Source organism: Saccopteryx bilineata, chromosome 9, assembly GCF_036850765.1.
Source record: "Saccopteryx bilineata isolate mSacBil1 chromosome 9, mSacBil1_pri_phased_curated, whole genome shotgun sequence".
NCBI lineage: Eukaryota > Metazoa > Chordata > Mammalia > Chiroptera > Emballonuridae > Saccopteryx > Saccopteryx bilineata.
Genome location: NC_089498.1, coordinates 70,525,920 through 70,552,347, shown reverse-complemented (window position 1 = coordinate 70,552,347; position 26,428 = coordinate 70,525,920). Strand labels below are relative to the sequence as shown.

Here is a 26,428-nt window from a genome sequence, read left to right as displayed (position 1 = left end):
GAATCAGAACATATTTTAACTTTATCAACTTTAGTTCTTGTCTGCGGTGACAAGAATTTAATCAGGATTGGAGGAAGGACCAATGGCCCTGAGTTTTCTCAGATTGTACCATTTTGCTGCTGATGTACTCCTCGTCTTCATCCTCCTTCTCCTATGATTATTCATGTTACCAGACTGAAATTAAATAAATACAAATTCCTCCTTGATACAAAAGATGATGGATGGATATCTCTTTAAAAATTTGTTATTGATGAAGACCTGTAGTTGGGTCAATACTTTTTAACCTTTTGTTTTTAATTGAATTTATTGGGGTGATATTGGTTAATAAAATGACACAGGTTTCATGAGTACAGTTCTATAGTACATCATCTGTAATAGTGCACTGTGCATTCTCCACCCCAAGTGGTACTTTTTAACCTTTGCTCCTAATTTACCAGAATTGGCTTTAGACTTGTGTAAACCGTTTGGGTGTTATTTACAATGGGGAGTGGTAAGGGAAGGTCATATACAAGAATATGAAACATTTAATTTTGTTAAAAGGAAAATTAATACTTCAGAAGTTTTTAAACTTACCGTTCAAGATCTGCACTTTCAAGTTATGACTAAATTTAAAAATTAATATTCATTAATGTCAGTCACAGAATTAGTGTTCCTCTACCATTTACCAGCTGTGTGACTTAGGGTCATTTATTTAACCTCTTTAAGCCCATTTCTCTCTTTGAAAATTAGAGTTATAAAACTAATTGAGGCCCTGGCCGGTTGGCTCAGCGGTAGAGCGTCGGCCTGGCGTGCTGGGGACCCGGGTTCGATTCCCAGCCAGGGCACATAGGCGAAGCGCCCATTTGCTTCCCCCCCCCTCCTTCCTCTCTGTCTCTCTCTTCCCCTCCCGCAGCCAAGGCTCCATTGGAGCAAAGATGGCCCAGGCGCTGGGGATGGCTCCTTGGCCTCTGCCCCAGGCGCTAGAGTGGCTCTGGTCGCAGCAGAGCGACGCCCCAGAGGGGCGCCCCCTGGTGGGCAGAGCATCGCCCCTGGTGGGCGTGCCAGGTGGATCCCGGTTGGGCGCATGCAGGAGTCTGTCTGACTGTCTCTCCCCGTTTCCAGCTTCAGAAAAATACAAAAAACAAACAAACAAACAAACAAAAAACACCTAATTGAGAATAAGTGAAAGTACCTCGCACCTCGTACAGTGCCTTTCCTCACAGCAACCAGAATATTGTCTGTAAGGGGAGCAGGTTGGATTTGAAAATTACTCTCCCATGCTTACATTCTGATCCTCTGATTTTAAATGTAAATGATTAATTAGAAAAATACTTTTAGCAATAATTGCGCCTTGGATAAACCTCATTGGCCGTGATACTGCCACTGTACGAAGCTAGAAAAATACTATACTTTAGTAATGCAATATTTACTTATGTTTTCCTATTGAAAGATTCTTATCAAGAGAGAATTTTGGCCCTGGCCAGGTTGCTCAGTGGATAAAGCATCAACCTGGCACACCAGAGGTCACGGGTCTGCCAACCCCTCACTTGCTCCCTCAGGGCACATAGAAGCAATCTGAGTGCACAAGTAAATGGAACAATTAAATTAATACTACTCTTTCTGTATAAAGAAACCATTTATACTTCTTTCCCTCAAAAGCAGGGGTTTCAGGATTGTCAGAGGCTTGTTATAGTTTTTTTTTTTTTTTGACAGAGTCAGAGAGTGGGACAGATAGAGACAGACAGACAGGAAGGAAGAGAGATGAGAAGCATCAATTCTTCGTTGTGGCACCTTAGTTGTTCATTGATTGCTTTCTTATATGTGGCTTGACTGGGGGCTACAGCAGACCAAGTGATCCCTTGCTCAAGCCTGCGACCTTGGGCTTCAAGCCAGTGACCAGGGGGTCATGTCTATGATCCCACACTCAAGCCAGTTACCCCTTGCTCAAGCCAGATGAGTCCACGCTCAAGCCGATGACCTCAGGGTTTTGAACCTGGATCCTCAACGTCCCAGGCCGACGCTCTATCCACTCTGCCACGTCCTGGTCAGGCGAGGCTTGTTATAATTTATGGATGTTTTCCTACAGTGTCATAATTGATTGTATTACATTTATTATATTCTCATGTTTTCTTTTTTTAATTTTGAGAGTATGTTATTAAATCTGGGGACATTCAGTGAATGAAGAGCTTAGGACGGAAGAAGCAACAGGAGAGAGCTGAGGTGGGGCTGCTGTCAGGACACCAGAGAGTGAGAGAAAGGGGGGCCTTGGGGACAGGTTCAGGGGGTTAGCTCAGGATGAGCTGCCACTGCCCAGTGCTCCTTTGGTTGCAAGTCTCAAGGGGTTCCTTAGAATTTAGAAGGTGCACACCTGTAGGGGAAGGAGAGGAGGAGGGAAAGGCCGGGCGTGCTCCAGAGGGGGAAGGTGCCTCATGTTTTTTGTACCTTTCTCTATGCTGTTTTCATGCCATAGTCAGATATTTTTACACACTTAAATACATGTTCCTAAACAAAAGCTATTTAAAATGAATAATAGGGATATCTGTCTTTCCCCCTGTCTGGGAGAAGAAGAAGGTGTTCTTGGACTTGTAACTGATACAACCTTTATTTTCTATCCTTTTTCTTTTTCTTTTCTTTTTTTTTAGAGAGAGAGAGAAAGAGGGACAGATGGACAGACAGGAAGGGGGAAAGATGAGAAGCATCAAACTCATAGTTGTTGCACCTTAGTTGTTCATTGATTGTTTTCTCATATGTGTCTTGACGGGGGCCAGTGACCCCTTATCAAGCCAGTGACTGGGGTTTCTAACCTGGATCCTCGGTGTTCCAGACTGATGCTCCATCCACTGCACCACCCCTGGTCAGTGGATTCTGGTCAGTGGTATTTGGCAGTTTGTATCAGAGAGGGGTAGGGTTTTTAGAGTCCGTATTTGTGAATGAAGATATTTTAACTGGCAATATAACACCTGTAAATTTGCATGAAGTGTTTCTGTAGCAAATGCCAGTAAGCTACTTTCATTCCATATTCAATTTTTTTTTTCTTTTTCTTTTTTTTTTTTTTTTTGAAGCTGGAAACAGGGAGAGACAGACAGACTCCCGCATGCGCTCGACCGGGATCCACCCGGCACGCCCACCATAGGGCGATGCTCTGCCCACCAGGGGGCGATGCTCTGCCCCTCTGGGGCATCGCCATGTTGCGACCAGAGCCACTGTAGCGCCTGAGGCAGAGGCCACAGAGCCATCCCCAGCGCCCGGGCCATCTTTGCTCCAGTGGAGCCTTGGCTGCGGGAGGGGAAGAAAGAGACAGAGAGGAAGGCGTGGCAGAGGGGTGGAGAAGCAAACGGGCGCTTCTCCTGTGTGCCCTGGCCGGGAATCGAACCCGGGTCCTCCTCACGCTAGGCCGACGCTCTACCGCTGAGCCAACCGGCCAGGGCCATATTCAATTTTTTTTAATATAGCACAGTTACTGTTTGGGCCATTATTCCCAGCAGCATCAGTGGTCTTTGGGCAGATTTTGTAGTTAAGTTAGCTAAGCAAATTTGATTATTCCATTAATATTTTTACATTGTGTAATTTTACACTGATTATTCTCAATGTAAGAGTCAGTATAAGCCAGATAAAAGACTCACACTTTGTTGTATGTCTTGGAACAAAGAGCACTTGTAGAGTGAAGCGAGGTCCTAATGTTCTGCTGTGGTAGCAGAGACTTTAAGTATTTATTTATGTACGTTTTGAACCAGTAGTTTCATTTCTAATTTGTTCTAAGAAAAATAATATAAATGTTCTGGTAATTCTAATTTTAATGAATAATTTTTATGACAGAAAAAATTGAAACAAGTTGAAAGTTCAAGAGTAATTACATAAATTACTTACATGTAACCATTTAGTGGCAGATACTTAATAAGTTGGTAGCTCTTAGCATTTTAGGAGATATGCTAAGTGAAAAGAGCTGGTTATGGAAAACTGTCAATAATGATTACATTTGAAACACACATGTAGAGATTATCATCTCTGGATAGTGGGATTGTAGTGCTCTTTATAATCGGCATGTTCATTAACATGTATTTTCAAAAGAAAAAGTATTACATAAAACTGAAACTCATAGACACAGACAGCAGAATTTGGTTACCAGAGGGAAGGGGGGGAGAGTAGTAAAGGGTCAAAGGGATCAAACACATGGTTACGGAAGATGATTTGACTTTGGGTGGTGGGCACATAGTACATATACAGATCATGTCATAGAATTGCACACTTGAAACCTATATGATCCTTTTATTCAATGTCACTCCAATACATTTAATGTAAAAAAGAAAAAGTATTACTACTGTATCTTAATTTTTCCACTTTTGCATCTGCTAGTAGACAAATGTGCATTGTGGTAGCATGTGGGTTTTGGGTTACACAGACCAGGGTTTGAATCCCCAGTTACCACTTCTGTGACCTGTTACAAGTGACTAAACCTCATCAAAACTCTCCTTTCTTCATCTTTAAAGTAGTTTCTTTGGAAGATTAAATGACATTATGTGTGCAAAGTTTATAGCATTGTGTTTGGCATACCATAAGGCAACGAATGAAAGCAATTATTAATATTGTCATAATCACATGAAAATGCCAATATTCTTAAAAAAGCAATTTTTAAATTTAAAAACATTTTTGCCTTTGGACATTTAGAAAATATAGGAGATATAAAATATCCCACTAGCCAAAGATCATTATAATCATGTGGTATGTACAATTTTATATTCTGTATAAAAGCAGTATCTTTCTAATGAATTACTGAAATTTGGAACTGTCATCTTTTTAGATCAAAACTTAAAATAGAAGATATAAAAGAAGCCAACAAAGCATTGCAGGTGAGTAGAAAATGTTTTCCTCAAGTAGAAAAGTATAGATACATGTGAAATTCTTCACTAGGAGGTAAAGCCCTATATAAATATAAGGTATTATTATCAAATCCTAGGACTGATAGAGGCAGAAACACTGAATGAGGAGCCTGGGTGATGGGAATCCAGCTCTTCCCTACCTTTAGAATCACATTTTAATTATATTCGTGTTTGAAATGACCTTGGAAATAATTTTTTCCGCTTTTTTACAAAGTGGCATGATAGAATGAAATTACCTTTGAATTGGAGAATCCTTGAGTTCCTATGTTAGTATATTACTCATCAGTCTTTGACCTTCAGGCACATGTCCTCATGAAATGTTTCCTCTTCTGAAATGGGTTTATGATTTTGCATAGGGTTGCTTTGTATATTGGGTGGGTTCAAATATATGACAGGTACTGTTTATCAGTATATAGTTCTGAATGTATCTGGATGCAAGACTGCCTTTTATAATGTAGGAGAAAGTTTCTGTGAGTACTTCAGTGACAAGTGGCTTCCTCCTGAACAAAGCTACCAATTTTGTTTTTTATCAAAGTGTTACATGAAAGTAATTTAAAAAGTCAAATAGTGCTAGAAACTTAAATAATGGTAGTAGTCTTTTGTTCTTCATCCTCTTATCCCATATTCACCCTAGTTCCTACTACCTGAAGGGAGCTACTTTCAGTTCTTTTAGTTGTTTCTTTGGACATTTATCACCCTATTTCTAGACAATATACAGTAATACAGTTTGCTCTTGACTTAAGACCTGTCTATTTCAGTCCTATCAATTGGTGGTTAGCATGGTGGGTGAGGAGTTAACATGGTGGATGAGGTTTGCTCATTCTCATCGGTGTCTTCTCTTAACTATCCTCCCAGTATAATTAAGTAGAAGTTTTTGTGGAATTCATTTAATGTATATTATTCGTTATGACTATTTAAATATTGTTATTTGTTGGGCCAACTAGTATATTGGGATTATATTTTCTTCAACTACTTATTTCCTCTGGAGTTAATTGCCTTTTACTTTTTAAACTTAGTTGTATTTGAACGTCAGTGTTTTCTTATACCTCTATAAAATGCTTCTTGATATAAGTTTTGCACATGGTAAATGAATCAGGTAATTGGCTAGCTCTTTTGTCCTTTGAGTCATCCTTCTTGTATTCTGCTCTCTTCTACTCCTGTGTAGTCTGGTCACCCCATCCTGACATTTCCCTTTGCTGCCATTCTTAGAATTCCCTTTACACTTCTCATGTGTTAGAGCTCCTATTACCTGAACCCCATAACTTTTCTTGTTTTACTCTCTTGTTTTGGTCAATGCATCCCCATTCCAGTGCTTCCTGGAATATGATAAACAAAGATAAAGATTTTAAGAATTTGCATATCTGCATATGCCTTTATTTTGCTCTTATTTTTTCTTTCTTTTTGACAGAGACAGAGACAGAGAGACAGTCAGAGAGACAGACAGGGAGAGAGATGAGAGGCATCAATTCTTCACTGTGGCACCTTAGTTGTTCATTGATTGCTTTCTCATATGTGCCTTGACCCAGGGGCTGTAGCAGAGCAAGTGACCCCTTGCTCAACCCAGCAACCTATGGGCTCAAGCCAGTGACCATGGGGTCATGTCTGTGATCCCATACTCAAGCCAGCAACCCCATGCTCTATCCAGATGAGCCTGTGCACAAGCCAGAGTCCTCCGAGTTTTGAACCTGGGTCCTCAGTGTCCCAAGTCGACGCTCTATCTATTATGCCACTGCCTAGTCAGGCTGATTTGATTCTCTTTTAAATAACTTTAATCAAAATGTAATTTTAAAAGTTTTACCACCAACTATTATGAGTTGATGCTTCCTGTCCCTTACTCCCCTGCCCCTTCTCTTTCTTTCCTCTCTCAAAAATCAATAAATAAAATCTTTTTTTTTTTTGGTATTTTTTTTAAGTGAGAAGCAGGGAGGCAGAGAGACTCCCACATGCACCTGACTGGGATCCACCCTGCAAGCCCACTAGGGGGCGATGCTCTGTTCATCTGGGCATTGCTCCTTTGCAACCAGAGCCATCCTCAGTGCCTGGGCCAACTTTGCTCCAGTGGAGCCTTGGCTGAAGGAGGGGAAAGGGTGGAGAAGCAGATGGGCGCTTCTGAACTGTGTGCCCTGGCCGGGAATCAAACCTGGGACATCCACAGGCCGGGCCGACGCTCAACCACTGAGCCAACTGGCCAGGGCAAGTCACTTCCCTTTTTATGGTGTTCAGGTTGGATTGGATTTTTTAGGGTCCCACATTTTGATTTAAAAATATATTCCTTGATTCAAATAATTTGATTCTTTCTTTGCAAGTGGTGTTTGTCTGAACTATCTAGATTTTTTTTAAACATTCACTTCTTATAATCCTTTGTTCTAAGATAACTTAGACTATCTCCAGTGCATTAAACCAATACCATTTACTTCTGCTATGAGAAAAGAGGTGCCAGTTATTAAGACTGTAGAACAAAAACTACCTGAAGTTAACCTTGTAATTTTTCCTGTAAATTCTTCTTCTCATTCTTCAAACAATTCTGTCAGAAGTCTTTTAAGGAAATTCAAGATTTAGGGGAACATTATCTGTGGGCTTTTTGCTTTAATTTTTCTCTAGTTAGTTGATGAAGATCCCTATGCCCCAGTGGTACTTTATAGGTGACAGTTCCTCCACTTCCTGAGCTTGAGTAGGGATCATCATGAGTCCAAGGTCGCTGGCTTGAGCTCTATGACAAGCAATCAGTGAACTAAAGTGATGCAACTACAAGCTGATGCTTCTCATCTCTCTCCTCCCCGCTCTCTCCCTAAAAAACAAAAACAAAAACGGGGTGGAAGTTAAGTTAGAAATTTTAGATACCAAGTTAACTCTCACCTGTTTAAGATGTATATATATCTTTACTGAAGTAGTTTACATAGTAGCTATTAAATTTGTGAATTATAGAACTTGAGGGAAATGAATGGCCATGTAAAACTGAATTTATGGTGAGGTTTTAACTCTGACTTCCAAATTCTCATCAAGTTTTAGGGAATTACTGTGTATAAAGTATACCTAATGCCCAACTCAGATGCATTACACATAGTGAAAACTTATCCTGAAATGTTGTTGGACTAGATAATTTTTAAAGTTCTTAAAGAAAACTCCACCTGACCAGGCAGTGGCAGTGGATCGAGTGTCAGCCTAGGATGCTGAGGACCCAGGTTCGAAACCCCAAGGTAATCAGCTTGAGCTGCAGGCTTGCTGGCTTGAGCAAGGGGTCACTTGCTCTGCTGCAGCCCACTCTTCCCCCTCCAGTCAAGGTACGTATGGGAAAGCAGTCAATGAAAAACTAAGGTGCCACAAAGAAGAATTGATGCTTCTCATCTCTCTCTTCCTCTGTCCCTCTTGAAAAACAAACAAAAACCAAAAAAAATCTCCCACCTGTAATACATTTTTATTTTTTAAAAACATTTTATCATGGAAATAGTCAAACACATAATTGTAGAAAGTAAAACAAACCGCTACCAAGTATCAATATTTACCAGTGTATGGGCAGTTTTGTTTTAAATTCAACACATACACATATCCCTTCTCTCCCTTATTTTGAAGTTCACACATTTTATCTACAATTATTTCAGTATCTCTCAGAGAAAAAGGACTCATTTAAAAAATTACTGATTTTAGAGAAAGGTAGAGAGAAACAAATTTTTTTTTAAGTTTTTTTTTTTTAAATTTTTATTTATTCATTTTAGAGGAGAGAGAGAGAGAGAGAGACTGAAAGGGGGGAGGAGCAGGAAGCATCAACTCCCATATGTGCCTTGACGCCCGGCAACCTCAGCATTCCAGGTCGATGCTTTATCCACTGTGCCACCACAAGTCAGGCTGAGAAACATAAATTTGTTGTTCCACTTATCTGTGTACTCATTGGCTGATTCTTGAGTGTGCCCTTACTGGGGATTGAATCAGCAAGCTTTGTATATTCAGACCATGCTCTAACCCAGTGGTTGTCAACCTGGTTCCTACCACCCACTAGTGGGTGTTCCAGCTTTCATTGTGGGCGGTAGCGGAGCAACCAAAGTATAAATAAAGAGATAGATTTAACTATAGTAAGTTGTTTTATCAAGATTTATTATGCCAAACTTAGGGAAAATCTGACATAATGTACTTGGTAAGTAATTATTATTATATGCTTTAACTTGCTGTAACTCTGCTTTATAAATTTTATAAAGTAGTTACTTCCCTACTTTATAAATCATCATTACTGTGGAACAGGTGGGCGGTTAGAAAATTTTACTACTAACAGAGATACAAAAGTGGGCGGTAGTTATAAAAAGGTTGACTACCCCTGCTCTAACCAATGGAGCTACCTGGTCAGGGAGGACAGAAGGATTTTTTGTGTGTGTGACAGAGAGGGACAGACAGGGAAAGAGAAGCATCAGTTCCTCATTACAGCATCTTAGTTATTCATTGATTGCTTTCTCATATGTGCCTTGACTTGGGGGGTTACAGGAGAGCCAGTGACCTTTGAGTTCAAGCCAGCAACCATGGAATCATGTCTATGATCTCACTCAGGCTGGTAAGCCCACACTCAAGCTAGTAACAGTGGCTTCAAACCTGTGTCCTCTGCATCCCAGTTCGATGCTCTATCCACAGCGCCAGCACCTGGTCAGGAAAAGGATTCATTTTTGACTTTTTATGTATTCCTGTGAAATGTTCCCATATGTAATTTTAATTATTTATATATATATATATATATATATATATATATATATATATATTCTTTTTTTTTTTTTTTTTTTGAGACAGAGGGACAGATAGAGACAGACAGACAGGGAGAAATGAGGAGCATCAGTTCTTTTTTATTAAAAATTCATTTATTTTACAGAGACAGAGAGGGATAGACAGGGACAGACAGGAATGGAGAGAGATGAGAAGCATCAATCAGTTTTTCGTTGCACGTTGCAACACCTTAGTTGTTCATTGATTGCTTTCTCATATGTGCCTTGACCATGGGCCTTCAGCAGACCAATCTTGGGCTCAAGCTGGCGACCTCGGGGTCTCAAACCTGGGCCTTCCTCATCCCAGTCCAATGCTCTGTCCACTGCGCTACTGCCTGGTCAGGCCCCATATGTAATTTTAAATTTGAGTATTAATATACTTTTACTCCTTCTAGGGACTGGTTTGGTTGAAAGACAAAGAAGCAACACATTGTAAGCTGTGTGAAAAGGAATTTTCACTCTCTAAGAGAAAGGTAAGGGAAGTAGAAAATTCAAGTTTTGGTGCAGAACTCTTAACCCTCCCCCACTTAAAACTCTCCCCCTTTTCATCCCTCCAGGCACGACAGAAAAGTTTTGGTGCAAATATGACTTAATTTTATTCATAGTGTTTTTTCTCTTATTTTTTCCAATTAATAGCATCACTGTAGAAACTGTGGGGAAATTTTCTGTAATGCTTGCTCTGACAACGAACTGCCTTTGCCTTCTTCACCAAAGCCAGTACGGGTTTGTGATTCTTGCCATGCGTTGCTGATTCAGAGATGCTCATCTAATTTGCCGTAAGACTACAGAACTAAATCCTCATTGTATTAAAGTACCTACCATGAAATGTTATGAACACATGCACAACATACTCAGACAGCCCTTCTGAAGCAGCTCTCAGACAATATTGGTACTAGTTTTCTTTCACATTCAATTCATGGGAATTACTAAATTGTATAATGTGGCATTTCCTTCCCATTATTCAAAAAAGAATTTTCAACAGGGCATGCTTTAAAATAACTTTAATTCTTGTAATGATCATGTAACAAATGACATTGAAAGGCCGACAGCATAGCTAACACACATTTGCCTTATTTTATAAAGGCCTTCTTAAAAACAGGGCTTCAGATTGTTTTATTCTCTAGATCAAGTTGGTATTTGATGGTGCCTGTAATTTCCTTAATGCACTTTAAAGCTTCATGGTTCTTAGAGAAAAGACTGGAAACGTGTAGAACTTTTTACAAGTGTTAATATTTCAATTCAACACATTTTCCACTAGCGTGGCAAGATGTCAACTCTTTATTTGGCCCTTTCCTGTTTCCTTCCTTTGTCCACTTTACATTAGAAATGGTCAAAATTTTACCCTATAACGTTGCCTTTTGGTTGTTCCTCTTCTAAAATCAGTGTTGTAGTTGCTGATACCTTTCATACAGTGGGTTAAAGAGGTTGTTGGGCTTCCTTTTATTTTGATAGGAAGTAAAACCATCATCTTTTTACCTTAAGCTGCTACTTGAAGATCTTTCCAGTTAACTTTGCAAGTAGTGGTCTAATGCTGTAGTATAGAATAAAAAATTCACCATATACTAAGCACCTCTAAGCCAGGGTCAATTAGCAGATGAAGACGTGGTCTTCAGCCCTGCCATGAAATATATACTTGAACCACCCACTTCAAGCATGAGATTGAACACTAATCTCGTTATATTGCTAATTGCATACCAAGAATTTAATCTGTAAAAAGCAAGTTTCCTTGTACACAATCACTTCAATGGCATCACCACTAGGGACTCATTTTTTTCTTAAGTTAAATTTTAGCCATGCACTTTAAACCTGTGAATCTTTCAAATATATTAGAATAACCTTACATTACTCCTAGGAGCATTACATTTAGTGAATTTAATCATAACCATCTCCCTACCCCCTAGGATGGGTTTCTAATTCTGTGGGATCCTTTCCTCAGAGCACATACTTTCATTAAACTTAAAAGTTATTTTTCTAAATTCCCAAAGTATGAAACTAATATTTTACTTGAAGATTTTCTCCATAATCCAACTTGAGGTCTTCAGAACTGACAGATTTTTAGGTGGTCTTTCTTGAATGCTGATAGAAATATTCAAGAGAAATTATATTCTTGAAACTTTTGTATTGGTGGGACGGATTAACATTTTTATGATTGATGAAAATGAGAATAAGCAAAAAGGAAAAATTTCAAATACTAGGTATTTTTTATTACTGTGCTTAGAACATTAAAATGTGATTTTTGTTTAAATTCCAAGGCTGGTTACCCATGACTTTTAGTCTACCCCTTTAAATTCTTTGCCATTAAAAATTCACATATAATTGCTTTGAGATTTTTGTAGGCAGGCTTTTATGACAGCAAAACAACTTGCTCCATTTAGTTTGGTTCTTTTTAAAAAGCAATTTATACCGATTTGGAAGTTTATGTTAAAAATTTTCAATTTGTATTTTGTGATTGTGAACCTTCACTTTTACTTTTCAAGTCTGATTTGTCCTCACAAGTATCTCAATAAACTTCACATACATTTCTTCCTCCAGCCGGTACAATAATGCTATCACGGTGCCAAGGAATTGTGATTGTAATTCTTCTCCCCTGCAATGTTTTAACTATCAATTTTATAAACCAAATAAAAGATCTATAAAGTTAACCTGCTTAAGAAGGGCAACTTTCATTGATAACATGTTAGGTTTTTACTGCCTAGAGATTATAATAGGGAACCCATGGGGCCCTGGTCGGTTGGCTCAGTGATAGAGGGTCGGCCTGGCATGCAGGAGTTCTGGGTTCGATTCCTGGCCAGGGCACACAGGAGAAGCGCCCATCTGCTTCTCCACTCCTCCCCCTCTCCTTGCTCTCTGTCTCTCTTCCCCTCCGGCAGCCAAGGCTCCATTGGAGCAAAGTTGGCCTGGGCGCTGAGGATCCTCTGCCTCAGGCACTAGAATGGCTCTGGTTGCAACAGAGCGACACCCCAGATGGGCAGAGCATGCCGGGTGGATACTGGTCGGGCGCATGTGGGAGTCTGTCTGACTGCCTCCGTTTCCAACTTCAGAAAAATACAAAAAAATTAAATAAAAAAAAAACCCATGGGAAAAATAAAAGCACTTTATCTCTAAAAATGTAAGTGGTATGAGGCTAGCACTTAAATGGGTAATTAATGGAGTAGGTACAGAAATCATTGCTGTAGTTGCTCCACTTAGGTTTTCTCAGCTACCTTCTCTAAAGCAGAAATCACTTCTTAGGACTTACTTGTCTCATCATCAATATTTAGTACCTTGCATTTAACCAGTGATTGACACAAAGCATTCCAGGACAGACACCATACTATTATGTCCCACAATGATGTTTATTATATTAACATTTCTAGCAAAAACAAGTTCAATAACTGAATTCACATTAACAGGTTTCATTTTGATCCATTAGCCAATTTGGAAAAAAGCCATATTGATCAAAGGGATTAAAAGTAAAAAGCACCGTTTCCTTGCTACATACAGTATTTTTAAACACAACAGCTCTAAAACTCCAAACAGATATCAGATGCAAAATCCAACTGTAGGATTCTCATTTTCATTAAGACAACATGGACTTGCCTCTTACATTTTTAAAGGTATTTATACAGTTAAGAAAACATATGCTTTAACTATTGGGCTGAAAATAAAAATACATCTCTGAGAAATAAACACAGTAAAAATACCTTTGTACTGAATTCTCATGTTACTTCGAATCTTAACCTAGTTGGAGACATTTTTGAGATAACTTACAATGATCACTTTTTGGACATTTTTTGGTTCTTCAGTCAAGTGCTGAAGGGATTTTATTCTAAAATCTAGGGCTAGAATGTAAAGTTCTAACACTCCCATCCATGGGTAACACAATTATGAATATTCAGAAATCCAGATACTTCTCACTTTGTTCATCACTTCAGAGCTGTGCCTAATAAGTGACATTTGAAAAAGACTAATATAGAATTAGCAGAATGTATACTCCTCAAACCATCTAAAGTCATCTTTAGGCTTTATGTTTACAGTACTGTCCAAGAGAAAACAAGAGTTAAACTCTTTTCCAGGCTCTATCCAGGTGTCTGCTTATTAAGACCTACAGCTTTTGCAGAGGTGAATCACCGTCCTCTAAAATTACACTGTACTACTTATTTCTTGTAGAGCTAATAAAATACATCAACCCAAATCTTATGAAAGCAGCACATCCTTAGGAGTAGCTAGTATATAAAAAGTATCAACACCAGTGGTTTGAATATAAAAATTTATTTTTAAGTCAAAGTATGCAACAAATAAAACCTACAGAAAACAGATTTTTCCCATCACAATCTGTTGCTTTACCAAATTATATTTTGAAAACACATTCCTTCAGTCATTATAAAGTTCTTAAAATACAAAAGAAATTAAATCTGTAAGAAAGTCTAGTAGACCAGATGCTGTTGTCAGGACTATTATGTTGGTGGTTAAACTCTTAATACATTCCACGCCATCCACCTCCACTCATGCCACCTTGCCCATAGTAACCTCCACTGCCTCCACCACCACGACCTTAGGGAAAAAAAACATTAAGAATCATTTAGTTAGAAGATAAATCTTAGAAGAAGATAAATCTGTACCACATAGGGGGACTAACTAACTGAACCAGAGTAACCAACGACACTTACCATAACCACCCAGGCCATCAGGAGTCCCATATCCTCCGCTGTAATTGTTCCCCATTCCCATTCTTCCAACAGATCCATAACCGCCCTGATTATCTTAAAGGGAAAAAAAGAAGTCTGAGGTCAATCATTAAGTATCTAACTACATTTATTTAAAACAAAAACAACAAAAACCTTTACATACCCATTCCATCTCTGCCATAGCCTCCCATTCCAGAGCCTCCCATTCCAGAGCTGCCTCCAGGAGTGGAATTCAAGAAGAGTTCAATGTATCGATGTTCTTTAGGGAAAAAAAAAGAGTATCGGGAGAAAGAAAAGATGGATCAAATTTTAAAAGGCTGACTACCTAGTATCAACCTAAATGTATGTTGGTAAATACAGATTCTAAGGGGAGTGAAAAAACTGCATGCTGTACAGGGATAAAATCCAGGTTTACGGCCTGGCCGGTTGGCTCAGTGGTAGAGCATCGGCCTGGCGTGCGGAAGTCCCGGGTTTGATTCCCGGCCAGGGCACACAGGAGAGGCGCCCATCTGCTTCTCCACCCCTCCCCCTCTCCTTCCTCTCTGGCTCTCTCTTCCCCTCTGTCTCTCTCTTCCCCTCCTGCAGCCAAGGCTCCATTGGAGCAAAAGATGGCCCGGGTGCTGGGGATGGCTCCTTGGCCTCTGCCCCAGGCGCTAGAGTGGCTCTGGTCGCGACAGAGCGACACCTCGGATGGGCAGAGCATCGCCCCCTAGTGGACAACATGCCAGGTGGATCCCGGTCGGGCGCATGCGGGAGTCTGACTGTCTCCCCGTTTCCAGTTTCAGGAAAATACAGAAAAGAAAAAAAAAATCCAGGTTTAATTCAAACTGTGTAACCTGGAACAAGTAGAAAGTTTTTGGAGACTGAGTTTCTTCATTTATAAAAAGGACTGATTATTACAAAACCAGCTGGTATATACTTCTTAAAAATCCCAGGCCCACTCATAGAACTGAATTAGAATCTTAAGAGTAGTGTCCAGGAAAACTTAAGTACCGAGTGATTGATGTGTAGCCAGATTAGAGAATCACTGGTTGAGGTGAAATCTAATGGCTTAAAAACTGAAGATAAGCCTGACCAAGCGGTGGCGCAGTGGATAGAGCATCAGACTGGGATGTGGAAGGACCCAGGTTCGAGACCCTGAGGTCGCCAGCTTAAGCAAAAAAAAGCTCACCAGCTTGGACCCAAGGTCGCTGGCTCGAGCAAGGGGTTACTCAATCTGCTGAAGGCCTGCGGTCAAGGCACATATGAGAAAGCAATCAATGAACTAAGGTGTCACAACAAAAAACTTATGATTGATGCTTCTCATCTCTCTCTGTTCCTGTTCCTGTCTGTCCCTATCTATCCCTCTCTCTGTCCCTGTAAAACAAAAACAAAAAACTGAAGACATGCAGGAATAACTTATCCAAGTTGATCAATGTACAGGTTAAGAAGTATTGATTTTCAAGGGCAGGGGAACTCAGGCAAGTACATGTAACATACCATTTCTCCCTATAATAATCTGTCAAGTATTAAAAGTCTGAATTAATGCTTTAGTAAAGTCTGAACTTACTATGAGAAACAAGTTCACACCTAGGAAACAGGATTTCACGCCAACATTACTACTTACGCATGTTATTTTTATCTTTAGACATGGCAGCTACTGCATCTTCATGTGTCACAAACTCTACATCTGCTTCTCCTGTTGCTCTGCCATCAGCTCCAATATCAATGTGCACTCGTATTGGATTTAGTGGTGAGAAGAACTAAAGAAAGGAAAGCTTGTTATATTTACATTACTGAAATTACCACATGCTTTTGTTTATCCTTATCCATTAAAACAAACCCTCTATTGCCCTGTGCTGTAAAGCTAAATTTGTGAAGGAAAATATTTTTAAGCTAGAGAATGTTTACCCTAAACAGATGAAAGTCTCATAACCTACTACTGAGAGGAAGAACAAGCACCCCACCCTCACTCCCAAGAAAGGTATTTGAAATTGGGTTCATGATTCAGAACGATTGAGGTTTAATAAACCTACCAGCTATATATGGATGGATGACTCACAAAATATATCACTTAGTTCTAATCACAAGTTAACCAGGTTTAAGTGATCCTAAAAAGCACCAGGAACTTAGACCAATTAGTTCCCAGAAAAAGCAAAAATTTTCTTTAAGAGCTAGATACTAGCCTGACCAGACAGTGATGCAATGGACAGAGCGTCAGTCTGGGATGTTGAGGACCCAGGTTCACAGACCTAGGTTGCTGCCTTGAGCATGGGGTCACTGGTTTAGCTGGAGCCCCCCAGTCAAGGCACATATGAGAATGCAATCAATGAACAATTAAGGTGCCGCAACTACCAGTTGATGCTTTTCATCTCTCTCCCTTCCTCTCTGTCAGCTCCCCCACCCCAAAAGAGATAGACAGTAAATACTCTTGGCTTTGTAGGCCACTGGGAGCCAACTACTCAATAAGTAAATGCATGCGACTAGATGACTCATGGGCTGAAGTTTGCTGATTCTCGAACCAATTTCAAATCAATAGCAGCACCTACTTGCACTATTTTCAGCTCATCACATAAACCTAAGAAGTCAAACCAAACTACTTCAACTTTTCTCTCATTAACATATTTATACTTTAAAAAATCACGCACTTGCCCTGGCCAGTTGACTCAGCAGTAGAGCGTCGGCCCAGCATGTGAAGTCCTGGGTTTGATTCCCGGCCAGGGCACACAGGAGAAGCGCCCATCTGTTTCTCCACCCTTCTACACTCTCCCTCTCTTCTCCTCCCACAGCCAAGGCTCCATTGGAGCAAAGTTGGCCCGGGCACTGAGGCTGGCTCCACGGCCTCCGCCTCAGGTGCTAGAATGGCTCTGGTTGCTATGGAGCAACACCCCAGAGCGAGCATCTTCCCCTGGTGGGCATGCCAGGTGGATCCCTGTTAAAACACATGAGGGACTCTGACCCCTCCCCCAATTCTCACTTTGGAGATATATATATATCACCCACTCTATGCTGATCAGTCACTAATTTTTTTTAAACTTTTTGTGACGTGGCAGGGAGGGAGAGAGGAGGAGGAGAGGGACAGATAGGAAGGGAGACGAGAAGCATCAATTCTTCACTGTGGCTCCGTAGTTGTTCATTGATTACTTTCTTGTATGTGCCTTGATAGGGGGGTCCAACATGGGACACGATGGACCGGTGGCTGCAGCAGAGCAAGTGACCCCTCGTTCAAGCCAATGACCCTTCTCTCAAGCTGGGGACCTTGGGGTTTTGAAGCTGGTTCTATATCCCAGTTCAATGCTCTATCCACTGCACCACCACTTGGTCAGGCTCAGTAATTTTTTAGTAAAGATACAGAGGGTGAGGGGATCGAGAAGTATAGTTGCTTCACTTTAGTTGTTCATTGCTTGCTTGTTGCTTGCTGTATGTGCCTTAACCAGGCAAGCCCAAGGTTTCAGGTCAAGGCTCTAGCCACTGAGCTCCCAGAGGCTAGGCTTGCTAATTTCTTTCTTTTCAAAGATTGTATTAGTTTAGAGAGAGGAAAGAAGAAGGGGGCAAAAAAGCAGGAAGCATCAATTCCCATGTGTCTTGACCAGGTAAGCCCAGGGTTTCGAACCTAGGTCCTCAGAGTTCAAGGTCAATGCTTTATCCACTGTGCTGCCACAGGTCAGGCTGACTTGCTAAAATCCCATGTAGGTCAGCATACAATGGACACAAAAATATTCATCAACTACTTGAAACACATTCACATTAAAGGGATTCTGATATTGAAACCATAAAGATGAGAATATTAAAAATGCTTCAGCCTGGCCAGGTGGTGGCACAGTGGATAGTGTCTACCTAGGATACTGAAGACCTAGGTTTGAAACCCCGAGGCTGCTGGCTTGAGTGTGGCATCATAGACATGACCTCATGGTTGCTGGCTTGACTGGAGCCACCTGTTAAAGGCACGTATGAAAAAGCAATCAATGAACCAAAAAAAAAAGTGCCTCAACTACAAGTTGATGCTTCTCATCTCTCTTCCTTCTTGTCTGTCTGTCCCTCTTTCGCTAAAAAGAGAATGCTTCAAAATTTAGACAGCAGGATTAGTATAAAACCATTAATTACTGAAATTACTCACATTAGCAATGTCATTTTCAGTAGCACGAAAAGGCAATCCTCTCATATGTACAAAATGACCACCATGAAAACCTGAACTTGCATCACCAGCTCCGCCATAGCCGTGTCCTCCCATACCTAAAGAAACACTTCCAGATTATGAACAGATACATGTAGAAAAGCATTTCTCCCCTACACACATCTTTTCCTATTTACACCTTTCTGGCAACCCCAAGATTGTCACACTTACTAGTTGTTCTAAACATCAAATGGAGAATTTACCAGAAAGTATCTGTACAAAACTCTATGTGGAATACAGTAATATATGCCTGAGTTGACTTTATGTCATCTGTATTACCACTAAAAGTGGTTGTAAGGCAAATACTAAAATTCACCTACAAATGAGTGTCTTTAGTATTTAGTTTACCTCTTCCATCTCTCATTCTGTCATCAAAGCCATCATTTCCATAGCCATAATTATTATAGCCGCCATAGTCATCAAAACCTCCATAACCTGTGTAATTTGAGAACACATAAATACACTTTAAAGAGATAAATTTTATAATACAGTTTACAAAAGCATACTTAGCAGTAAGCAGTTTGGCTCAATTATTATGTTTGCAACTTCCGGCATGTGAAAAAAGCAGTTAACACTGGGTAGAAGTTAAAAAACCTCAAAAGGATACATTTAGACACCTAAATGAATTTTCACCCTGATACCAAACAGAGAATGTCATAACATGCCCAATATCTTCATTTTAATTTCTGTATACATTATCCAGGTGCCAATATGTGCATCAATCAAGTCCCATGGCTGGTCATGGAATCTGTTATTTTCATGAACAGGTTTTAAAACCTAGTAGGTACTGAAATTAATGCCATTTCTGTATTTCTTGACAAAGTGTCAGGAACATTAAGAAAATGACAACAGAACCTTTGTTCATTAGATACACATACCACCATCATATCCATCACCTCCTCGTCGCATTCTGTCATACATACTTCCACGCCCAGCTCCATAATAACCCCCTCTTCCTCCTATTGGTCTATCATATGGTCCTGGTCGCTGGCCCAGCAATCTTCTTGGTGGATCATAAAATCCTTTGATTTCATTCCTGCTACTTCTGAAGATCTCAATATACCTATTTAAAAATGGTTTAAGGTACAGGTTTCAGCTGGAATGTATTAGAGTAAATAAGATTCTTGGGCAAAATACAGTAAATTTTTCTATATCTAGATACATAACCCAATTTAAATTGCCTAAATACACCATAAAGTTAACATTTTTTTACACCTATAAACTTAAATTTTACATAGACAAATTAGTCATTTGAAATATAATTTTAACACGTTCCCTTAAGTACATGATAGGTGTTTAGAGAAAATAGTTGATTATACAAAAGCACATAACAACACCCTACAGAGAAATGGAAACAGTCTAATTTTAATTTAAGCAAACTATTAGCATTAATTCCCCACCCAAATCTGTAGTTTCCAAGTTAAATTTATCAATTCTTTTAAACGACCCCAGAAAAATGTTACTGTTACCCCCCCATTTAAGCAACAGTGACCCACAACCCCCAAAAATAAAAATTTAACACCATCCCAAACTCTCCATCCCCACCTGTGCCCTATTCTTTCCTTGTGTTTCCCCAGAGCATTTTCTGCTATCTCCTTTGAAGCAAACTGCACGAAGGCCTCCCCTGTGCTTCTCCCCTGGTAGTCCATCGTCAATGTTATCCCATTTGGCACGATTTCCAACCCTTTAACCCAAGGACAAATAACCCCATCAAGGGGAACAGTGTTAAAGGCTGAAACATTCCCATCTGAATCAAATATTTAAAACAAGTCTAAATAAAACAAAACAAAATGCTTAGTTCCCCATCACCCCATTATACAAACGGAAGATTTTTCTAAATACTGGATTACATACTTTTTGCAACCAGTGTCTTTAAATTACACTCAAAACCCCACCTATATTACATTTTAAAAAGCTCAAAATTTATGCTCCATATGCTATTCATGGTTCATTTCAGCATATATAATTACTCTCAAGTTTACTTCACATTAGTTAGGCTTTACATTCTACACATTCTGTACTGAATATTACTGGAGCAAATTTCCTAGCTATATATTAACCAAGACATCATACTCTAATTAAAAAGTCCCCCAAACAAATGAGTTTTGCAAATTATTATAAACTATAAAATTAAAATACTACTAAACTTTGACTAATACTAGAGGTACCTTGAAAGAACTGAACTATTTCCTCTTTGCTGCAACCAAATGGTAGTCCACGAAGTCGTACTGTCCCATCACTAGCGTCATTTGGACCATTATGTTTCATAACCCAATCCATCTCAATACCGTTTGATTTAAATGCTATAAAAAATAAGCACATAAAGAAGTTAATCAAAATATACTCTTGTCAGAAGTATTGAAGAAACACCCCTCAGTAGTGCACAACAGGAAATGTGAAATACTATACAGCTCAATGACTCCAGGGACAATGCTACAATACAATGGTACAACACCTTTCTATTTCAGGATAGGCATAAAAAGATTGGGAAAAGGCAGTGAGACCCGACCCCTCCCAACAAAAAGTACTCAATTGCAAAGGATCAAATATATATATCGCCTAATATTAAGAAAACTTACATAATTTCACTGTAAGTCTTCAAACTCTCCTGATTTCTCAATCTTATCATTTACTATCAACTCTGCTTCTTCCTCATCTCTCAAAATGCCATTCACATTTTCCAGGTTTCATCATTCACCTGAATAGTTCTGCAGTCTTTAAAACTTGACTACTCAAAAGTTGCACATAGTAAGTACTATTGTCCCCAACAGTAAGAGCCCAAGTGATTTAGAAAAAAAATGGCATCACAAAAGTAATTTATCAGAGGCACTAGAATTCTAAACATATTCAAATTGTTTTTGAAGAGGGGGGCAATTCATATCTCTATTTTCACTAAATCTGGTTCAAACACTTCCCAAGATTAAAATGACTAAATTAGGTAAAATTTTACAATGGAGGAAGAAAGGCCACATAAAGCGAACGCTTTTCAAAGTTCAGTGTTTTTTGAAGTAACCTGTTTGGGAAGTTATTGGAGATAGTATATTAAAAATCAGTTTACTCACTGCTTTACTTTTAGACACAAATTTAAAAAAATGACAATACATTCACATTAAAAAGAATATTAGGGTACAGTCAGAAGGCCTTTCTCCCCTCCAAAAAGAACCCACCCACCCAATTCCCTTCCCTAGACAACCATCCTTCCTTTTAAGATTCCAAAACACTTTCAAGAGGCTAATGCAGAAGTCCTTCAGCTGCAGAAACTTACCAGAGCATATAAATTTCATTATGCAGCTGTAGGAATCCTACTCACCTGATTATTTCAAAACTTTCCCTCACCACCTCCTCCCCTGTAAACAAAACAGGTTGTTCACTTGATTCCTTTATGCTCAAGAATTATATTTCATACCAACAGTATTAATATTTAAATTTCACATAATCGAATTACCAGTGCAGCTGTTAGGTGCAGCATTTGCAAGGAGTAAAATTTTATTTTTTCTAGAATTCACGCATTCATAAGCTAATGTAGAATTTCCCAAATGTGGTTATAAATCAAATCATCTCTGTGTACAAATTAACTCTGGTACCTGTTCTGTTGTTTTATCTTAAACCAAAAATCCTAGGTGCCACTCTAGACGAGATCTCAAAATGCAAGAATATGCATTTTTATCTGTCATTACAATTAATTCTTTTAAAAATTATTGATTTGGGGGAACAGAGGGGACAGAAGAGAAAAAAAAGAAACACTAATTTGTTGTTCCACTTTTATTTATTCATTCCACTGATGGTTTCTTGTATGTGCCCTGACTGGGGATTGGACCCACAACCTTGGTGTATTTGGATGAAGCTGTAACCAAATGAGCAACCTGGCCAGGGCACAACTAATTCTTTATGCATACAAATAACTAGTATGAACTTTTAAGAGAAAAGAAACTGCGTATGAATCCCTAGTCTGTCGCTCACTGGCTACACAATATAAGCAAATTACTTAGCTGCTATGTCCAACTGTAAAATACAAGCAGTGGTGCCTGGACTTCAGCTGACCATTTTAAGAATCATTCAGTTCTTCATCTGTGGCATTGTAACCATTCAGTGGTGGCCAGTGTTATTGGAATTAAAGCTATTAATTAGAACTAATGAAAGGTACAAAAGCATAATAACTGAATCTTAAAAGACAGAAAAGTAGTCTCAGTCTTAAAAGGAAATAAACACTGTTACAAGTTTTCATGTTTCTTTAGAAATTGTGGAAGCCAGACAGAAAAAGAGAGCCTTTCTGGAAATGCTTATATAGTATTTATTAGCTAGATGATTTAAAAATACCATTCTAGTAGCCCTGAAAGTAGGCCCCAAATCAGTTTTGGGGAAGAAGTTAAACAGTTTGAAGATCTACCATTTTCTTTTTATAAAAAATAGCACCAACTTAAATAGTAGCTGTTTCTTAGAAAGGGTGTTAAAGATGGAATAGGAAAAAAAGTGGAGATTTAACATGACACATTCATTACTTCATGAAAAATTTAAAAACTTTGCAAATCAATCTAATCTGTTGTGAATTATGTGGTGTGCTTTTTATCATTTCGCACATATTTTCAATACGAAGATACTGTTTTGGAAACAAATACAAAAAAAATAGGAATTATCTTTACTGAAGGAACTAACAAGCAAACTAGTTTTCTCAGATCAGCCTATATGAACCAGACCTGTAGAAAAACAACAAAGTATTACATCTATAAAAAACAAACAAAACCCTGCTAAATTTACAACTTTAAAGGGAAAAGTTAGCCAGATTCATCAGAAACTTTTAATAGGGCGATTCCCTATCCCAAGGGTGAAGAGAACACAAGAAAAAAGAAAGCACCAAACTTTGAGCCTAGAATTCTACTTATGAAACAAAATCAAGACGAACTCGAAAGACATACAAAAAGACAATCTGCTTTAATATCTTAAAGTGGTCCAAGAAACTACCTAAATATTCTTACTAATTAATTAGGATAATCCATCTCACCATTTCTTTGCAACAGCATCATGGCTAATCACAATTATTTTAATTTTTCAAAGCGTTAGCACCAATTAAAAATATCAGCAGTTGAAATATCTGGACTTTGGTCAGTCTTGTATGGTGACTTTAGTTTGTTAGACAAAGCATCTAACCGGCCAAATGAAACATAAAATTCCTTTGTTAAGAGATTACACTATACTATCTTCTTAAGTATGCTATGTAAAGGTTTTGATGCTTCAGTAAATAACTTTTTTCCTAATAATTTTCTAAACGATAGCCCACTCATCCTATAAAATGAGACCGAAATTCAAATTTTGGCAAAATATTGGTGATGTTTAACCAAACAGGAAAATCTTAATCATTCCACCTTCCAATGTACTTACTTGCTCAATTAAAAAAACACACACCACTAATACCTAAAGGAGGTTAAGTTCACTGAAAAGGATTATGAATGAGTTCTTTTCTAAAACAAAGTTATCACATTCAGTTGCTTGTTTACCAAAGTGAGGACACCAAAAAAGAATATGGTTATTTAAAAATTTAAGTGCAATTACATGGATTTCCAGGGTATGATACAGATGAGGGCAGAAAAAAGATTTCTAAGACAACCAATTAGGAATGCTGTTATATCATATACTACATTATAAACTCTGGCTTGCCTTTTTTGTTACTTTTGTGATTTTGTTGGCGTCTTAAAGCTGGAAAAGCCAATAATAAATTTGATACGAATTATTCTCAGGCCTTGCCTGTCCCACTCCTACTGTCTTCAGTGAACATCACCAACCCAATTCTCCTGTGTTCTAAGGACCAAAAATCGTCACGTCATATGGATCTGGCTTTCAGTTTCTTTCTGTTGAGTAGGCCTATGTTCTTGGTCAGAAAGTAGCATAGTCCTACACTAAATAAAAAACACGCATAGCCGCCAAAAGAAAATAACCCCCAATTGTATTTTTAAGTAATTTTACTTCTACAACCTAGTACCAAAAGAATCTTCGCACAGTAACGAAATTCCCCCCCCCCCCACACACACACATTTTGCCATCACTGGCTGTATTAACTCTTCCCCAAATGTAAAACGCCCAAATTCTAACCCAATACGGGCCAAACTACCCCAAACCACTGTCAAGCATCACACCCCGCCCCCCCAGGTTCAAAAAGCCGTATCACATAAACAGTTTATTTCACTGGGCCCGTACGACCTATTTGAAATATGCCCATTTCACATTCCTATTTGAAATAAGCCACCCACTTATCTGCTTACAAAACAATTACCCACAAAGTCCTTACATACGTTTAAGGTAAGCGTGAAAAAAAGAAAAAATAACTCTTTGGAAAATGAGTACGTACTCTTTTCGCAGTTCCAAATCTGGAATATAAGGGCCGGCTAAGCGTCCTTTATTCCTCCCCGGAGACTTTTCGTTTATCTAGCTGCCCTAGAGACCAGAGAGCTAGGGAGAGTTCGCCCCTTCCCCCCGCCTCCCCGCCCGGCCGCCAAGCCCGGCCTAAACCCTTCGCCACCGGGCGGCGATTACAAAGGAGGCCCTCTCCTTTGTCCTGGGTTGGGGAGTTGAGCGCCTTCGTCGCCATTGGCTTTCCTCCCCCAGCTCCAGCCTCACTCATCTTGAGAATCTGCGTCAGAAGCCGCTCGCAGTCTCGCCAGCCCAGGTAAACCAGCAGACTGCGGAGGAAGGGAGGCCGGCCCGTCCCGCGCCATTTCCACCGGGAGCTCGCCCGCCAGCCCGGGCCCGCCCCCGCCCCCGCCCCGCGGCCCGGCCTCTCCCTGCTCGCCCCGCTCCCACCCTCACCCTCCGGGGCGCTCTGACCACCCTCCGCCTTCTATGCAGCTTTCGGAAGATGAGGGACAAAAAGTAGGGAGAAAGGGAGGGCGGGAAGCCGAGGTGGCCGCGCCACCGTACCCAAAATGGCGGAGGCCAAGCCAGCAGGGAAAGGGAAAATGCTGGCTGACCCCCACTTCGGCTCGTTCACAGGATTCACATTACCGAGTCCTCCCCCAGACATGCCGCCCCCTGAAGTGGGAGATCGCCTGCGAGGCGCAGCCTGGCCGCTTCCGAGCGGCGACCTCCACACTTCCCCCCTCCCCCGCCCCATCTCTTTCGTCCTTCTCCCGACTCCGCTCTTGACACCGCCGGCCCAACCTACCCCCTTTTACTTCAGATACCCTGTCGAGCGTCAGCAGCGGCGAGTCCGGTGCTCGCTGGGTCCGGATCGAAGGAAGAAGTCGCTTGCCTCGTGCAGTGCTCCCCACAACGGTCCTTCCAACCGTCTCCGGCCGGAGGCAACCGCTAAGGGAGCTGCGCAGCAAAGAGACTGGCTGGGGGGGGGATGGGAGAGGGCGAGCGACGAGGGGTGGGTGGGGCGAGAGCAACGGAGAGCGGCCGGCGCGTTCTCGCGAGGCGAGAGTCGGTTCCGCTTGGCGCGGGCCGCGAGAGTACGCTTGCGCGCTGGTCGAGAGAGGCCGGTAGTGGCTCGGAGAGAGAGGTGGAAAGTTCCATCCTTCTTGGCGAAGGTACAGCTATCAAATTCTCAGAGCCCACCTTTTGATAGGGTTGCAGGTGGGGGCCGTGACCACCTCCTCCCTTAAGTGGACAAAGGGACCCTGACAAACTGGATGTTCCAGGTCACTACCCCTTGGACACCCGGGGGGTAGTCAACCCGGGATGGAAGGTCCCCTGCTTTACTTACAGTTGATCTTACATAAATCGCTGGAAGATATATTTTTCGTTCATGACTACCAACCCCCACCCTCAAATCCCCTATTTAAGTCTACCTGTTAGATAACTGGGGGCTGCTCTCCCTTACGAGACAGCCTGGCAGGTCCTCTCTCAGTAAAGCCTGTGACACTGGTCCTTCGGACTCCGATTGATTCTATCATTTGGTGCCAAACCCCGGACGGGGCTCCGGTTGCCTGGACGATCCCCCAGCTCTCACCCAAGCTTGCTACCAGGAAAGCGGCGGGTGGACAGCGGCAGCTCGTTCTGGGCTTACTCCCTGATTCTGCT

At 40.4% G+C, this 26,428-nt stretch overlaps 2 protein-coding genes across 11 annotated transcripts in view; one reads left to right on the top strand and one right to left on the bottom strand.

The window, feature by feature from the left end:
- Positions 1–12,237, top strand: part of RUFY2 (RUN and FYVE domain containing 2) — a 63,871-nt gene extending 51,634 nt beyond the window's left edge. For 4 of the 5 annotated variants that reach the window (XM_066242671.1, XM_066242673.1, XM_066242669.1 and 1 more), the window contains 3 exons: positions 4,778–4,826; positions 9,991–10,068; positions 10,232–12,237. In XM_066242671.1, coding sequence (XP_066098768.1) covers positions 4,778–4,826; positions 9,991–10,068; positions 10,232–10,375 — 271 coding nt within the window. In that variant the 3' untranslated portion in view covers positions 10,376–12,237. Of the gene's footprint in view, positions 1–4,777; positions 4,827–9,990; positions 10,069–10,152; positions 10,204–10,231 lie in introns of those variants that run through there. The other variant, XM_066242672.1, reaches the window with a different exon arrangement.
- A 672-nt stretch (positions 12,238–12,909) lies between these two features.
- Positions 12,910–25,726, bottom strand: HNRNPH3 (heterogeneous nuclear ribonucleoprotein H3). 6 transcript variants are annotated; one of them, XM_066243972.1, is made up of 10 exons: positions 25,588–25,726; positions 20,584–20,718; positions 19,961–20,099; positions 19,294–19,478; positions 18,764–18,850; positions 18,359–18,474; positions 15,869–16,004; positions 14,426–14,521; positions 14,245–14,337; positions 12,910–14,128 (listed from the first exon to the last, which is right to left on the bottom strand). In XM_066243972.1, the coding sequence occupies exons 2-10, from the start codon at positions 20,693–20,695 to the stop codon at positions 14,052–14,054; spliced, it is 1,041 nt and encodes a 346-aa protein (XP_066100069.1). In that variant the 5' UTR covers positions 20,696–20,718; positions 25,588–25,726; the 3' UTR covers positions 12,910–14,051. The 6 variants fall into 6 exon arrangements, with proteins under 6 accessions (XP_066100069.1, XP_066100067.1, XP_066100071.1 ...); XM_066243970.1 differs by having other exon boundaries at positions 25,569–25,701; XM_066243974.1 differs by having other exon boundaries at positions 19,339–19,478; positions 25,569–25,701.
- Between the last annotated feature and the right edge of the window lie 702 nt (positions 25,727–26,428).

What these genes read in the sequence shown, in the direction of transcription:
- HNRNPH3 (XM_066243972.1), bottom strand. Translation starts at nt 20,695, where the DNA reads ATGGATTGGGTTATGAAACATAATGGTCCAAATGACGCTAGTGATGGG. An exon ending in AATAGTTCAGTTCTTTCAAG is followed by an intron (nt 20,100 to 20,583) that starts GTACCTCTAGTA and finishes CTTGGGTTAAAG; the next exon opens with GGTTGGAAATCGTGCCAAAT. An exon ending in AGGTGATGGATATGATGGTG is followed by an intron (nt 18,851 to 19,293) that starts GTATGTGTATCT and finishes CAAATTACACAG; the next exon opens with GTTATGGAGGTTTTGATGAC.